The sequence below is a fragment of the Dipodomys merriami genome, unplaced genomic scaffold (assembly GCF_024711535.1).
Source record: "Dipodomys merriami isolate MVZ:Mamm:240054 unplaced genomic scaffold, mDipMer1.0.p SCAF_55, whole genome shotgun sequence".
In the NCBI taxonomy this organism is placed as follows: domain Eukaryota; kingdom Metazoa; phylum Chordata; class Mammalia; order Rodentia; family Heteromyidae; genus Dipodomys; species Dipodomys merriami.
This window is the reverse complement of record NW_027206124.1, coordinates 5,418,344-5,430,442: the sequence shown is the minus strand read 5'-3', so window position 1 is coordinate 5,430,442 and position 12,099 is coordinate 5,418,344. Positions and strand designations below refer to the sequence as shown.

Below are 12,099 nucleotides of genomic sequence, written 5' to 3'. Positions count from 1 at the left end.
AGCTCAGTGCTGCCATCTTTCTTTTAAGGTTTAAAGCTCTGGAAACGGTGCTATGGCTCAAAGTAGTAGAATGCTGACCTTGAGTGAAAAAGCTCAGGGACAGCGCCCAGGCCCTGAGTTCAAGCTCCATGACTGTCAGGAAAAAAAAAAAAATCAGAGCCCTTTTTCCAGATGCCAAATTGTGGCGGGTGAATGTCCCCCTCTGCCCTGTCACAGCCAGGAGATCTTCCCCTGAGCAGGAGAAGGTGTTTCTGGAATTGGGCTCTTGTGTGGGTGTGTGCCTGGCACTGGGCTGGGCCATGTGGTGACTGGCCGCTGCCTTCTGTGTCTGCTTCAGCTACAAAACCATTTACCGTGACCTGGAGCAGAGCATCAAAGCGGCCGATGCTGTGGAGGACCTGAGGTGGTTCCGAGCCAATCACGGACCAGGCATGGCCATGAACTGGCCTCAGTTTGAGGTAAGAAGAGGCCATGTGCCCGTGACCCCGTGGACCCACCAAGCTGCTCTAGACGACACTTGCTCATTTCACGTGCATGTTGGCATTTCCCCTGCTTACCAAGCAGTGAGTGCATAGTGACAGTACAAATTGAGCTGGTAGCATCTGCAGGCCAGGCGTTACCAAGTGCCTTCTGAATCTGCAGAGAAGGCTTGAGTGTTATCTTTCTAGTTAGGAACACTGTCTGTCATTTAGTGACCACTGGCACTCCCTCCCTGATGTCCCAGGAACTTGCCCTACTCTGTAGGGTGGCTGGGAAGGGAGCAGCCCCTCAGTGCCCCAGACCCCAGGGTAGATCAGTAGAGGGGGTGGCGACAGTGGACAGTTCTGCTCCCACTTCTGCAGGCGCTTCCCCAACCTCAGTCAGTAAGAGGTCTACCTTACAGAACTCAGAGGTGTGGGGATCTTGGGGTGTGTCCAGCCCAGGATTGGGTCACTGTCCCTCCCAGTAGCATAGAAGGGAGTGGCTGGAAGTCTTGCCACTCCTGTTCCCTGAAGGAGAGATTTCTCCCATTCCCTAGTGGACTGAGCATGTGGTGATAATCCCCTACTCCCAAGGGGCTGGGGTCAGTGCCAGCGGGAAGCTGCATATCTGGACGCAGTAGTGGCCAGCCTCCATTGCATCTGAGTCCTGCCTCAGCTGTGAGCACCTGTGGGAAGTGAGCAACCACATGGCCGGTGTGACTCCTCCTTCCCCTGTGTGAGATGGAATGGCAGCCCGGGCCTTCACCGGGGTCAGCGAACTGGTCTGTGGTGGGCACTGGCACTGGCCGAGGCTCACCACAGCTCCTCAGCTCCTTCCCACCTTCTGGGTTGTGCACTTTCACACAAGTCCCTCTACACTTCCCCGCATGCACACGCGGAGGCTGCAGAGCCGGCCGAGCCCCTATCAGGGGTCCTGGGAGATGCGAGGAACCCGCACCTTCCCAAGCTAGTGGCCCCAGGGGAGAGCCAGCCCCTCCTCTCCTGGTGCTGCTGTGGCTGCCACTCTCAGCGGTGCTCTCTGCCACAGTGGCCTGGGACACCGTGTGAAATTGCCCCGTGTCCTTCAGAGGTGCCAGTTACTGCCCATCAGGAAAATACGAGGGAGGAGTACCTTCTGGGTCCCTTGTGTTCCTGGGGCACACATTCATGGTTGTTACAGGCCCATGCCTAACTTTCTCTAATGAAATTATTTGTTTTTATTTTCCATGCAACAAGGATGAAGTAAGTTTCTGTTTCATGATTTAACTCGCAGATCGCCACGCCCCTCCCACGCGTGAGCAGGCCACGTGGCCATGTTGTACAGTGCTCCCACCTCTCCAGCAGAGCAGCTGACACAGCTGTGTCAGGGCTGCAAACACCCGGCCTGCCCTCCAGGGCTGCTGCATTGGTCCTTGGAACCTACCCTGCCAGGGTTGATTTATGTTCAGAAGTCACTAGGGGGACATAGGTGGGGAATGGTTCTCTCAGTCTGCTTATTTCTATTAGAAGGGTCACCACTAAGGAAGAGGAAGCCAGGGGCAGTGGCTCATGTCTATAATCCTGTTTGGAAGTGGAGTCCAGGAAGATTTCAGCTCTTGTCCAGCCACTGCCACCCCTTCCCAACCCCTGCTTCTTTCGGTGCCAGTCCTGGGGCTTGAACTCAGGGCCTGGGCACTGTCCCTGAGCTTCTTTTGCTCAAGGCTAGCACTCTACTACTTGAGCTACAGCTCTACTTCTGGCTTTTTTTTTTTTTTTTTTTTTTTTTTTTTTTTGGTATAGTGGAGGTAAGAGTCTCTTAGACTTTCATACCCAAGATGGCTTCAAACCACAATCCTAAGACTTTAGCCTCCTGAGTAACCAGGATTACAGGCATGAGCCACCAGCTCACAGCTTTATGAGACCAATAGTTAGATGTAGTAGTGGTAAACCTCTGTCATCCCAGCTACGCCAGAAAGCATAAAATAGAAGGATCTTGGTCCAGGCACTCATCTGGACAAAAGGCAAGACCTATCAAGATGACCAGCGCAAAAAAGGGCTGAGGGCATGGTTCATCGCAAGCACAACACCATGACTTCAAAGCCTAGTATTGCCCCTCCCACCACCCCAAAAAAATCTAAAAAAGACAAGACAACTTGAGGTAGGAGTCAGGGGCCCAGGTCTGCCACCCATTCTGTTATAAGCCAGGCCTTTTCTTTCTAGGCCTCAGTTTCCTTGTGTGATAAATTGAAAGCTTAGGTTTGCTGTCTCTAAGATGGCTTCTCAGCTTGCTTTTCTGTAACTAAGTTGGAGCAGAGCTATGGCCTCAGCCACACAGGTGTGTCTCCTCCTCCCACCCTACCCCCAGCTCTGGAGATCAAACCCAAGACCTTGAGCATACTAAGCAAGCACCGCCCTCAAGCTGGATTTTAATTGTAATTATTTGATTAGTGGGAAAGCAGGAGAATCCATTAACTATGTATATGCACATGGACTTTTCTGAAAAATCAAGGCCTAGCTCCCTTTCACCCTGTGTGTTTCAGCACAGTTGACAAAACCTGTTGTTTTCTGGGAATAGGAAGCCTTGGGAAGATGAGCCCCCTTTGCATTGCTAGCCACCAGCTTGTGTGTCTGATGAAAAGGGGAAAGGTCCAGGGTGGTATATGCATCAGAACAGGGCCCCTTCAGGACTTGAGGGGCCCGAGCCTGCTTTCTGCTTCTTTGACTTGGCCACGTATCCCCAGATTTATTTGCAATCAAGGGTGCAGTACCTTGTGTCACGGCTTGTTCGTATCCCTGCAGGCAGCTGTGGTCAGTGACCCTGAGACCCAGAATTTGGAGAATAAATGGCCAGGCTCTCTACACTTCCAGACAGAGCCATGTGCCCTAGCCAGGCTCCCGGAGGACGGGTTCCTGTCTCTCTGGAAGGGCCCTGGAGCCCATGCGAGCAGGGTGCGCTAGAGCTGAGAGGGCTGGGAGCTTCCAGGCCAGAAGTGCGCTACCTGAGGAAGCGGGAATGTCACCTTGAGGGCCCAGCCCATCTCCTGGCCTCTTAAAAGCAAGGCAGAGGGTCAGGCCCTCTGGGCAGCCTGAGGTCTGCTGGGAAGCAGAGGAGGGCAGAGGGCATAGGCTAAATGTCACTCCCTGCACCAGGCAGGTTCTGCTGGCTGGGGGGGTAGGTGGGGGGAGTGTTAGACCACCACGGCTTCCACTTATCCTCCTCGCTTCTCCCTTGGCCCCTGTTGCCCAGGAATGGTCTGCAGACCTGAATCGAACCCTCAGCCGGAGAGAGAAAAAGAAAGCCTCTGATGGTGTCACCCTGACAGGCATCAACCAGACTGGTGACCAGTCTATGCAGAACAAGAGCGGCAGGTGAGCACCAGCATAGCCGTATCCAAAAGACGGCCACCCAGTGGGGCGGGGAAGGGGGATTTGCATGGTCCTGGGATGGCAGCAGCCTGATTCCTGGGAGTTAGTTGGCTGTGGGACAAGGACAACCCATGTCCCGTCCACCACCCCCCACCCCACCCCCACACACCAGGACATCTTTTCAGAAGCTCCCTGGGCCTTGGTGTTCTGGGCTGTGCCCCAAGGACCATCACTCAAGATGATGTTTATACCTGATAAGAGTTCCTGAAAGGTCTAAGACAGAGCCTTGCCATGAGCTTGTCTCTGACCCAGCCTTTAGAGAATAAATGGCAAGGCTCTCTACGCTTCCCAGGATGCACTGGTGTTGGCGCTGACTGTTCACCACCCCAGTAGGGCTGCCCTGCGTGGGCACGGCAGGTGGCGGTGTGCCAGAGATGGTGCCCTCTTGGTGGGTTAGCACTGTCCGGGTTGGAGCCTTGCTCCCTGCTGTGTGCAGGCTAGTCAGGGACCAAGAGAGGACTGGCAAGAGGACTGTTCCTTTTCAAGTCACCCCCGCCCCCGCTCCCCACTTTCTGACTTTGTCTAAACATGAGCTGTGGTCATCAGAACCTTCTGGTAAGTGTGTGCTCTAGGAAGCCTTCCTACAGGACCTGCCAGGTGCCTCTGCTGCACCTCTGCTGCGCAGGGGTCACCGTCACCTTGTGCCTGGGGCTTCCCGATGGCTGGGCAGGTTCCTGGCCTGCCAGTGGCCTGGGCACCACACTCAAGCACAGGCCGCTGGGCATCGCTTAGCTCTATGCACATGGTCTGGGCAGGATGCTCAGCCGTGAGCACCAGAATTTGGATCAGGCTAGCTGCTTGGGGAAAGGGACACAGCCTCACAGGAGACCCTGGGGGGGAGCGGTGTGGGCTGCCAAGCTGCCCAGAAGCATCTCTTCAGGCTTAGTGCACCTGCTGTCCAGGCCTCTGGACATGGCAGTGGGGTTGCCCTGGCTGAGGGACCAGATGCGCCAGCCACAGAGTTACTTTCCAATCTGTCTTGTGTTGGCCTCCCTATTGTGCTCAGCAGTTCCTCCATGCCGTCCCCCTGGCTCCAGCCCCTCCCATCTCCACCCGCCTGGCACATAGGCAGCTGGTGAAGTTGCAAGGATGATAAACTCTGGAATATTAAGTGCCCCTTTTCCTCTCTGGAAATGGTTGTGCAGCAAGCTCAGGCCTGATTTTGGAGGTTGCTGCTCTGGAAGGAGAGGGGACCTACAGCAAGGGTCTGGGGAGCTGGGCAGCCTCGCACCTCCGCAGGACGCCCGCACCACCCTCTCTGCCTCGTCTGCTCCAACCCGCGTGTGAAGGAGGGCTGGGAAGGGCTGCGGAGAAGCTCTTGTGTGCCAGCTGTGGGCCGTGCTGACCCTCCAGAGTGAAAGAAGGAACGTGGGCTCCTACCCGCTCCGCACGCGTGAGCGTGGTGGACACGGTTGCCGCCTGTTTTGCTGACCTAGCCTTCCTGTTTGCACAGCTCCTCCCGTCACATCCTAGGCTGCTGTGACCCCGCAGCCGGGGTCCCTGAACGCTCTCTCTCTCCCCCCGTAGCACCCTTAGTGTCCCGAGCAACCCTGCCCAGCTCGCGCAGTCACAGTCCAGCTACAACCCCTTCGAGGACGAGGACGACACGGGCAGCACCGTCAGTGAGAAGGAGGACATTAAGCCCAAAAAGTTGGTGAACACACGCTTCCCTCTGGCTTCGCCTTGCTCGCTCTGTTCCTCTCTCTCTACCCAGGGGTCTGTCTGCGGGTCTCCCTCCTCGGCACGCCAGCAATGCATGTGGCCTGCCGGAGGCGGGCGTCCGCTGCCCGCTGTGGACAGTTCCTCGCTCGCTCCTCCACCTCTGTGGGAGGGCACAGCTAACACGCTTTGGTTGCTTTTTCTCTGTCTTGCGTTAACCCTTCAAGGCCCAGGCACCAGCGCACCATGGGAAGACAGACAACAGGCAGCCTGTACAGGTGGCCTGCGAGTGTGGGTACAAGTTTGCCTCTGCAGGTGTCCCCAGTTCTCCTGGCCTTCATTGGGAGCTGAGGACGCGTGTGACTGGCACAAACACCTGCAGGGCCCTGGCTCCACCCTGCTGTTGTGCCAGGGAGCTACGCTTCCTCAGGGGCCTTAGGACTCCTGCCCCGGCCCCTCCTGGGGCGGGGGCTCTGGGTAGTGGCCTTGTGGCCTCTCTGCAGCCCCTTGCTGAGGTCCCGTGTCCGTGTCTTCGTTGCAGTGTAAGCAGTTATGAGAAGACCCAGAGCTACCCCACCGACTGGTCTGATGATGAGTCAAACAACCCCTTCTCCTCCACGGATGCCAATGGGGACTCGAATCCGTTTGACGAGGACGCCACCTCGGGCACCGAAGTGCGGGTCCGGGCTCTGTATGACTACGAGGGCCAGGAGCATGACGAGCTGAGTTTCAAGGCTGGTAGGTAGCTCCCCGGCCAGCTCCCCAAGAACGTGGGCTCTCGTCCTGGGGCTTCTGGCTTTCTCTCAGGGCTGGTAGAGCCCCTTCTGGTTCCTCACGTAGACGCTCCCTGCACCGCTTACCAGCTTCACCAGTAGCAGGAGCTCAGTGCCAAAATGCAGCCATGAGGTACCCTGCGCCCTGCACGCTGGGTTCAGCAGGGCACTGGCCATCCATGCCCATGCGGGCGGCGAGGCACACCGCGGGGTAGGAACACACATGAGAGCAGCCTGTGTGCCTTTCCGCAGCCCCACTAATCAGGAGCCCCGGGAAAGCCGCCACTCCACACACGTGATCTTGTCTCACACGGCAGCCCCTGCCAGACACTCACCAGTCCTGCACGCCTCACCTCCACCCGCGTCCTGTGGCTGGAGCCCTGGTGTGCAGAGTGGTCTGGATCCTCAGTATGTGTGCAGATTTTCTATCTGTCTCTCTTTAAAACGTTGTGCGCAGATGGGTGCTGGTGGCTCATGCCTGTCATCCTAGCTACTCAGGAGGCTGAGATCTGAAGATCGCAGTTCAAAGCCAGCCTGGGGAGGAAATCCATGACATTTATCTCCAATTAATCACCAGAAAATGGAAGTGGTGCTGTGGCTCAAGAGGTAGAGTGCTTGAGCTGAAGCTCAGGGACAGCGCTCAGGCCCAGAGTTCAAGCCCCACAACTGACAAAAAAAAAACAAAAAACAAAAAAATGTTCTGTACAGTTTAGCACAAGGAGCTGCAGGCCCTGGGCTTAGAAAACACTGCTTTACGCCTGGCTGAGGCGTAAAGCCTCAGGAGGGCCCACTGGCCCGGGTGGACAGCAGCTCCTTCCTGTGCCTTGCCCCTCCTTGGGAAATATTAAGAAAGTATGGTGTAATTGCTTTAAGATATTTGCATCTCATTCTTTTTTTTTGGGGGGGGGGCGGTTGTGGGACTTGAACTCTGGGCCTGGGCACTATCCCTGCGCTCTTCAGCTCAAAGTGAATGTGTTACCACTTGAGCAACAGTGCCACTTCTAGTTTTTCTGGTAGTTAATTGTAGATAAGAGTCTCAAAAATGGGGCTGGGAAGGTGGCTCAGTGATCGAGTGCTTGCCTTGCATGCATGAGGCCCTGGGTTCAATTCCTCAGCACCACATAAGCAGAAAAAGCCAAAGTGGCACTGTGGCTCAAGTGGTAGAGCACTAGCCTTGAGCTGAAGAGCTGAGGGACAGCACCCAGGCCCATGACTGACAAAAAAAAAAAAAAAAAAAGAAATCTCAGGGAAGTTTTTGCCCAGGCTGGCTTTGAACCACGATCCTCAGATCTCAGCCTCCTGAGTAGCTAGGATTACAGGCGTGAGCCACCGGCGCCCTGCTTGTACCTCGTTCTGTATGATCTACCGAAGTGCTAGCTAGAAATACAAAGCTAACAGAAACCACACCTGGGGCTGTGAACCTTCCTCTTGTTTGCTCCTGTGAGCTCTGGGGCAGCTGCTTCTCGTAGCCATGTCTGCACCGAGCCCCGGCCAGCAGCGCACGGGCGCCTCACCTGCCTCACCTGCCTCATCTACCGCAGTCTGGCCTGTCACCTTTTTTTTTTTTTGTCAGTCATGGGGCTTGAACTCTGGGCCTGGGCGCTGTCCCTTAGCTCTTCAGTTCAAGGATAGTGCTCTACCACTTGAGCCACAGCACCATTTCTGGTTTTCGGTGGTTTATTGGAGATAAGTGTCTCACAGACTTTCCTGCCCAGGCTGGCTTTGAACCACGAGCCTCTGATCTCAGCCTCCTGAGTAGCTAGGATTACAGGCGTGAGCCATCAGTGCCTGCCTTGGCCAGTCACCCTTACAGGCCACATAGAGACGGGGTGAAGGACAGAGAAAGGAAATGCATTACATGGCACAGGCAGTGCTTCATCTGTCTTCACCATCTTCAGGGCACAGACATGAACGACATGTTTAAGTAGAGAACAGGGGATGGGGAAAGCGCTGTGCCCCAGCCGCTGGTGCAGCTGGCTGGCCAAACTCTTAGTACTGGAACGGACAAGTGAGCAAGCCACTTATCTGGCAAGTGTCTGCCCTGAGCCTCTAGTTGTTCACTTCTTATAGAGCAGTTTCACCTTCTGTCACTAGATGATAAGGAGGAGGCAATTTGCTGGGAGCCCGTGGCTTACTCCTGTAATCCTAGCTAGCCAAGAGGCTGGGATCTGAGGACCATGGTTCAAAGCCAGCTTGGGCAGGAAAGTCTTGTGAGACTCTTATCTCCAATCAGCCACCAAAAAGCTAGAAATGGAGCTGTGACTCAAATGGTAGAGCACCAGCCTTGAGCACAAAAACTCAGAGCCGCACCTAGGGCCTGAGTTCAAGGCCCAGGATTGGCACTAAAAGCAGTGGGGGGCATTCCTGTCTGAGGGGCAGCAAAGTAGTAGTTTGGGCCTCCTGCTTTTAATTTTCTATAATTCATGGACCCATCAGTACTTAGCAGGGATCTGATGGGGAGGGGATTTAAAATGGCACAGAGACCATGGCAACAAGGCAGAGCTGGGTGGCTGGGGCCCAGGCCTGGGACACAGGACCTGATGGGGAGGGACCTTTGGAAAAGCACAAGGCTAGGCCTGCGGAATCCAACCCCGCAGTGTCTGTGTTGCGTGGAGAGCGGCTTGCTTCCATGGGCCTGCCATGCGTGAGAGCCATCATCTTTAGATCTGGAACAAAGCAGCTTTAAATGCAGTTTGGTAGCAAAGGAGCCACGTCCTTGCCCCTCTTCCTTGGACAGAGAGCCTGGATGAGCCCAGAGCATGTTCCCCGAGGGGCTCAGGTGGGTGGGTGGCTCTGGCCCTGTGCTCAGCGTCACCAAAGGCCATTCCTCGTTGCCTTGCAGGGGACGAGCTGACCAAGATAGAAGATGAGGATGAGCAGGGCTGGTGCAAGGGACGCTTGGACAGCGGGCAGGTTGGCCTGTACCCTGCCAACTATGTGGAGGCTATCCAGTGACGAGCCCCGGGCGGGCTGGCGGAGAGATGGAAGTGGCCGATCCAGGAGCTCCGTTAGCCTCGGCCCAGGCAGCAACCCCTCGGTGCCTCCAGCAGCCCTGTGGATGTCCGCACCACCTGCAGGATGGTGGCCTGTCGTTCTTGGCTTCCTGGTGTCCCCTGAAGGCAGACGAGCTGATCATCTCCCTTGGGACTCCGCCCCTTCCCAGTGCATCTAGAGAGGTCTAGGGACAGGAGGACGCAGCCCGCCGCAAGAGCTGGGCCTCACGGCCCTGCTAGCTCTGTGGATCATGGAGCTGTGTCTTCACCTGCCTCGCCTCTGAGTCAATGGTGGTTACACTGATTCTTTTTCCACTGTTTCTTTTCTCTGAAGAGCTCCATATGCAACTTAAGTGAACAAACCTCATGCCATTTTCTGAGTAAAGATGTTGAGGTTTTTAATTTAATGGCAATGTACAGTTATGCTTTCTATATGCCTGCTCTTCCACTCACGCAGATATAAACCAGGGCCCAGGCTGACTGGCTGTGCTCCAGGGTGCACTAGCTCCACTCCCAGGCGACTGGCTGTCAGGTGATGGGAGGAACCTGACTGGAAGGCGGGCATGCCTCTGTGAGGTTTCCCGGATGAATGTGGGCTGCAGAGGCGACCTTACATAGTGCTCCCCAGGGCCGCCACATCTAAAAATTATTTTCACACTATGAATGCTTAAAGCTTTTTATTCTTTTGCAAATTAACAATGTTTATCAGTGATTTGGAAGGTTTAGAAATAAGACTAACTTTTCAAGCAGATGCATCTGTAGATTAAGATGCTTTATATTAGATTGGTATGTCTCCGTGTATATCTGTATATATCATTTGATATTCAGAGAATCTAAAGAGTTCGCTGCTGCTGAGATGAGATTTAGTGACTTCTGCAGTGGATGGCATTTATAAACTGCTTAAAGATGGCAACATTCGGGCATGGGCCTGGCTGGCTAAGAGGGCCTCCTCCCAGCTGGGACTTGGCCTCAGCCAAGTGGAGGCTCCCAGCGGGGAGGGTACTCCTTGTGGCTGTTGTAGGCACCAGCTGTAGGGCAGAGCCCTGGGAAACACCTGTGTCTTTGAAGGAGTCACAGCTTCACAGCCCACAGTTCCTTGAGAACACACAGAACCCAGGCCTGGCCCACATACTGGGCTCTCCCCGCACCCTAGGTCACGAGGGAGCAGAACTGCCCCAAAGTCCTCTGGGCCGGGCACAGGAGAGCCTTGGCTCTGTGAGCTGAGATGGTGGCGTGCCGCCTCTGTGTTGGCGGCCGGCATCCCGTCTCACTTGGGAAGTGGAAGCATCTGTGTCTGCCTCAATCCTACGCTACACGCCGACCAAAAGCTATCAAGTCTGTTCAGTGTAGGAGTTCTTTGAAATGTATAGTACCTAAAATCAATAAACACTTGATCTTGTGCTGAAAGTCCCTTTGCATCTGCCCCCGCGCTTGCACCTGCTGGTGCGTGTCTTCCTAGGCGTTTACCAGCTTTGGAGGTGGCAAGATGTCATGCCCGTGGCCCCGTGCCCCTGCCAGATCAGATAAGGACCCCCCTCGGGGTGCTTCTCTGCAACACCTGCCATAGTGTGAACTGGGCTCTCCCACAATGGGTATCTGGCTGTGCTTCATCTCCCTGGGGCCCTCCCTTTCCTCTCCTAACACCAGCAGCCACTCTGCCCAGCAGTTGTCCTGGGAGCGCATTTCTGGAGCATCTTCTGTGCGCACGCTGTGCCTGGCTGGTCTGCAGAGAGCTCACCTCCAAGTGTCCCCGTGGGGCAGCCGGGTCCCGGTGCACCCAGGGCCCTCCTCCCAGTGACACAGTGACAGGAGCCAAGGAGGAGGGAGGCCTGGCTTGGCAGCCCCCACTTGTCTAAAGAGGGGGGAGAGGGATGAAGTGGGCCACTGTCCTGGTGAGGCTGTCCAAAAGCCCGCCCTCCCTGCACACACACACACACCTCCCCGACGACGGATGAGGCAGGCAGTTGTCCCAGTAACATCACTTGGCTCAGCAGGACAAATCCTTACCATGAGCCTCAACCTCCGTGATCCCTAGGCTGCAGAAAGAGATGAGGAGCAGGTTCCTGAGCAACTGCCGGGACCCCCAGCTGCCGCCTTCAGCCATGCCCTTGGGCAGTCGGGAAGGTCAGCCACCTCCTGGCCTCCCTCGGGCAGCCTGTGGGGCTAGGCTGTGTATCAGGGACTCACAACCCATCAGGACAGAGATGGAGACTGTGGACACCTGACCACCCCTCCTAAGTTTTTGGGGAAACTGAGGCAGGGTGAAAGGAGGATGAGACTTGCCTGTGGACACAGAACAAGTAGTTGGGTAGAGGGAAGTAAGCCGGGTATAGCCATAAAGTTACCTCTCCTGGACATGTATCCACCTGGTGGTCACTTAGCCACCAAGTACTGAGTACCCACTATGTGTTAGACTCTGTAGCCCTAGTTCAAATGTTTGCTCTTGGGAGAGAATCAGAAAACATGAGGACAGGGATGTCTCTGGCAGTGTCCATACTAGATTCTGGAGGACTGGGCATTAGGACAAACAGAGGCTTCCAACCCAATCCATTGGCTGAGAGGGACCAAGTACAACCTGATGCATTTCCATAGGCAGGAGGTCAGGGAAGGCCTCAGCTCTATGAATGATGAATTAGAAAGACTGCGGGGCATCCTGTGATGTAGGTACTTCATAAACTATCTTTCCTCCTCCTGCCTCTTCTCACAGGTCCAGGGTTCTCCAGGGGAATAGCCAACCCTAGGCCTACCTGTCTTAACCCTTCTCCAAGACAGGGTAGGTCTGTGCCTCCTCATCCATTCCCCAGACAC

The 12,099-nt window shown here is 55.4% G+C and overlaps 1 protein-coding gene across 5 annotated transcripts in view; it reads left to right on the top strand.

The window, feature by feature from the left end:
• The window catches only part of Pacsin2 (protein kinase C and casein kinase substrate in neurons 2), a 95,818-nt gene extending 85,120 nt beyond the window's left edge, over window positions 1-10,698 (top strand). For 3 of the 5 annotated variants that reach the window (XM_069999708.1, XM_069999709.1, XM_069999706.1), the window contains 5 exons: window positions 338-458; window positions 3,688-3,809; window positions 5,394-5,516; window positions 6,067-6,263; window positions 9,141-10,698. In XM_069999708.1, the coding sequence (XP_069855809.1) occupies window positions 338-458; window positions 3,688-3,809; window positions 5,394-5,516; window positions 6,067-6,263; window positions 9,141-9,253 (676 nt within the window). In that variant the 3' untranslated portion in view covers window positions 9,254-10,698. The remainder of the gene's footprint in view (window positions 1-337; window positions 459-3,687; window positions 3,810-5,393; window positions 5,517-6,066; window positions 6,264-9,140) is intronic. The other 2 variants (XM_069999710.1, XM_069999707.1) reach the window with 1 other exon arrangement.
• Window positions 10,699-12,099: the final 1,401 nt, after the last annotated feature.